This window comes from Empidonax traillii, unplaced genomic scaffold (genome assembly GCF_003031625.1).
Source record: "Empidonax traillii isolate 1590-97213 ecotype Southwest subspecies unplaced genomic scaffold, ASM303162v1 scaffold1397:size233085, whole genome shotgun sequence".
In the NCBI taxonomy this organism is placed as follows: Eukaryota; Metazoa; Chordata; class Aves; order Passeriformes; family Tyrannidae; genus Empidonax; species Empidonax traillii.
The window spans coordinates 223,428-227,438 of NW_020956590.1; the positions used below are offsets into that span (position 1 = coordinate 223,428).

Genomic DNA, 4,011 nt, shown 5'->3' on the forward strand with positions numbered 1-4,011 from the left:
CCCCAAACTCTCTAAGGCTCTTTTTGAGTGTTAGAAAAGCCAAAAATCTTATTGCGGCGCGCCGGATGCGTAGATGTTGCCTAAAAGCCAGAAAACAGCTTGCTTGAGACTCAGTTTTTGAGACTCAGTTTTTGGGTTTTAGAAAGCAAAAAGCACTTTTTTTATTACGGCACCCCCCGATGCACAGGTGATGCCTAAAAGCCAAAAAAACCACACAAAACACACCTCTCTAAGACTCTTTGAGTTTTAGAAAGCGAAAAGCACTCGTTGATTTACGCCGGGTGCATAGGAATCATTTCCAAAGTACGCACACCGAACCACACGTGTTACAACTTTATACAACCTTATACTGGCATCTAAGTACAATATTTGGACATTACCTCGTCTGTTAGACACACTTCCAAAACTGTCCCTCCCTACCATCCTCTACACGCCTTTTGAATGAGAGTTGGAGGTTGTAAAGGAGCACCCCTTCATCCTCATCCCACTCTTTGTCATCATCTCTGTCCTTCTTGGAACAACTTCAAAGCTTCTGAGGTCTCTGAATAGCTTTGACTCAGTTATTTCAAGCCTTTACGGCTTTTTTTTTTTTTTTCTAAGCACATCTGCTACAGGCAAGATGCTCTAAAGGCCTTTCTCTGTTGGAATCCTTGACAAGAAGGTTAAACGGTATTTCCAGAAATTCGACAAAAAGGTACTTAGTAAAGTGGTACTAAAAGTGCTAAGGGCTATACTAAAATCTATATAATATGTATTTAAGGCACCACAGGAATATTTCACAGAGGGTGCATGCGGAATACAATGGCGTTACAACTTTACACCACCACCCAATTACAATATTCGGTTTCTAATTACAATATTTAGCCTTTACCTCGCCAGTTACGCCCATCCCCAAACCCACCCCTCCCGTCGGACCGCCTTCCGTCCCGCCTCCCGAGTTGGAGTCGGTGGTCCTCTTATCTTTTGTCTCCCTCACTCTTGTCCCTTGGCCTTTGGCACAGCATCGCAACTTTCTGGAACGGTTTCAAGGCTTCTGAGCAGCTTCGGACTGCTTGTTATCAGGTGTTGTGTCTGCTTCTCGGTACATTTTACAGATGGAAAACCTCTTCACCTCGTTAAAGCCGCTTGTTTGTTGAGGTTCTTAACGAAGAATGCCAAACAGCACTTCCAAAAATCCTGCACAAAGGTACTCAGCAAGCTAAAAATACTAATAAGCTATACCAAAATCTTATGTAATAGAGATTTTAAGGCATTAGAACGGAGGGGGAACGCTCGATTTGCAGAAACTTCCACCTCCCACCCTCGCAGAATAAACAACGGCTAAACAACGGCTAAACAAGGACTGTCTCCTTTCTCAAGAGAGCTCCGAGATTAGCTTCTCATTTAAATTCAGCTTCTAAAATTATCCTATTTCTTGTAAAGGAATACTGGTCCCACGATGGACTAGAGTAAAACAAACAGGGACACTGGTTCAAAGACACTTAAAGATTTTATTTTATTGTGTTATGCCTGGAAAGTGCAGCTGTGCTTCCTATACACGTTTACTTGTGAGTATACACTAAAGTGGTTAAACAGGGAAGAAACAGCACCTTTTTCTCGTGATCACCTGTAGAGTTTGAAACGGAGCTCATTTAAGGCAACACAACGAAAAGCTAATTTATAAGCTGCCTCATGGTATAAATGAGCAGCCCACCAGCAAGCCACGTCCATGAAACACAGGGACTGAACCACCAAAAATGCAGGCTGGTAAGAGTATCCAAACCATACGCGTATTAAAGCAGATATTTAAAGCATCTCAAAGCAGATATTTTATTTCAGTTCAGTTATTTTATCGAACTTCAGGAGCCCCCCGGGGGGGACACCCGGGGAAGGGGCGGGCGGAGGGTCCGCCCGGCCGGGCGAGGCTCCGGCGCCCGCCCCTCCACCCGCCCCACCTGAGCTGGTCCGACAGGTTTAAGGTTCAGAGGCGGCCGGGAGAGCGCAGGAATTCCCGCCGGCTCCCGGAGCTGCCCCGCGGTCCCCATGGCCCCCCGGCCCTGCCCGAGTGAGTCCCGCAGCGAGGGGCGGTGGTGCCGTGGGGCTGGCAATGGGGCTGGCAATGGGGCCGGCAGTGGGGCTGGGAATGGGGCTGGGAGGTGGGATGCGGCCGCTGGAGGTGCGGGAGGCCCGGGAAGCTGCTCTGCAGCCGCAACTTCCGCGTGTGGATCTCGCAGGGAGCCCCGCGCCGCGCCGTGCCTCAGTTTCCCCACACGCGTGGCTCCTCCTGGGGATGCAGGGATGAACGTGTCCAGAGGGGAGAGGGGGAGATTTTCATTGTGGGGGTAACACTCGAGATGGGTGAAGGGACAGGGATGTCCCAGAGGGAAACATCCCCTAAGGGGAACAATGCAAAGCTCTGCCTGTGCCTCCTGCACCCCACGAAGGGCATCTGGCAGCCCCCTGCACCCACCCCACATCAGTCTCTGGCTACAAGAGGCTGCAAACCTGGCCCATCCCGGCTCTAGCTGCATTCCCAGGCACAGCCAGGCCAGCTCTCCCCAGGGCTTGGGGTGGTGCTGGCACAAGACAGAGCAGTGGAAGAGCCGGTTGTATCATCCAGCTGCTCCAGGTTCACCAGACTGTGCCCAGCCAGAATCCCTGGGGGGTTTGTCCGGCAGGGGAAGCCATTCCCAGCCAGACCCACACCCCCAGAGCTCATCTGGCCCACCCAGACAATCCCTGATCCCTCTGCCATGGCCCAGAGTGTGGGGACACCGGGTGCTGCTCTCTCCTTGCAGTGCACGGGCAGGCGGGTGCTGGGGGCTCCAGGGGTGCCAGTTTGCCCCCATGACCCCAAACCTCTCATTTCCAGTGGTTTTTTTGTCTGTTTCCTTACTCCTGGTGCAGGGTGAAAGTGGAAGGGACGGGAACCTCATCCCCTCTCAATACCACAAGTGTCAGCAGCGCAGACCCAGCTGCTCTCATGGCTGCTGCAGACCCTGTCCTGCCCCCCGAGGAGGTGGCTTTGCTGGAGCTGGGGAAAGTGGGCCTGGGTAAGGTGCCCCCAGCCCCGGATGAACACCTCGAGGACCCTGATGCCACCCTGCCGTGGGACCGGTGCCAGCACAGCACCCAGGGCCAGCCAGAGTCTGCGGAGGCAAAGAGGCGCTCGAGTCCTGAGGGGGGCCGCGAAGACCCCGAGGAAGCTGCTCCCACCTGCCCCCCAGCTGAGGCCAGAGAGGATGAGGAAGGCCCTGGGCTGCCCGTGACGGCGGCCCACGTCTTCGTGCCCATCGACCCGCAGTGCATCGAGCAGAATCCCTGCAAGCAGAAGCAGCACCCCGCTCCGTGGCCCCAGCAGGAGGGCAGGGGGGAACCAGTTCCTCCCAGCAACAGACCCAGCAGCCTCCACCACAAGCAGGTCTTCCTCCCCCTCGGCCCCTCGCGCTACCGGGACCCCCTGGGCTTTGAGGGGCGCGTGGCCAAGCCCCCGGCCGAGGGGCCGCAGTGCCCGTGTGGCTCCGACAACCTCAAGGCCGTGGCGTCGGTGGCGGGGGCCCTGCTCCTCTGCCCCTGCCTCATCTACGGCGCCTACGTCTTCCTGCCCTTCGACGCCCCGCTGCTGCCCACCGTCAGTGCCCGCCTGGTGTACGCGCTGCGCTGCTCCGCCTTCGCCACCTTCCCCGTGGTGCTGGGTGAGCCGGGGGGTCGGGGTACCCCCTGTGAGCCCCGGGGCTGTGGGGGACCAGAGCTGAGGGCCAAGCTCTTTGCAGCTCCACCGCTCCCAGGGGGTGCAGCAGGTGGAGTTTTCCTCCCCTCCCTAGTGCTCCTCAGCCCCCACTGAAGCTCCTCCGGGTGCCCACTCAGCCCCGTCTCTGCCCCCCCAGGGATGATCATCAGCGGCATCTCCCGCCTCTGCTCCTCTGCCCTGGAGCCCTTTGGGGAGCTGCAGCGGGAGGTGGAGATCCACCGCACCTACGTCTCCCAGTCCATCCAGCTCTTCATCCTCTACTTCCTCAACCTGGCCGTGCT

At 56.0% G+C, this 4,011-nt stretch overlaps 1 protein-coding gene across 1 annotated transcript in view; it reads left to right on the forward strand.

Moving 5' to 3' along the window:
* Window positions 1-2,962: 2,962 nt before the first annotated feature.
* Window positions 2,963-4,011, forward strand: part of TMEM79 (transmembrane protein 79) — a gene marked incomplete at its 3' end in the record, with an annotated part of 4,503 nt that continues 3,454 nt past the window's right edge. Inside the window, exons 1-2 of the mRNA XM_027907066.1 lie at window positions 2,963-3,674; window positions 3,867-4,006. Of these exons, the coding sequence (XP_027762867.1) occupies window positions 2,963-3,674; window positions 3,867-4,006 (852 nt within the window). The remainder of the gene's footprint in view (window positions 3,675-3,866; window positions 4,007-4,011) is intronic.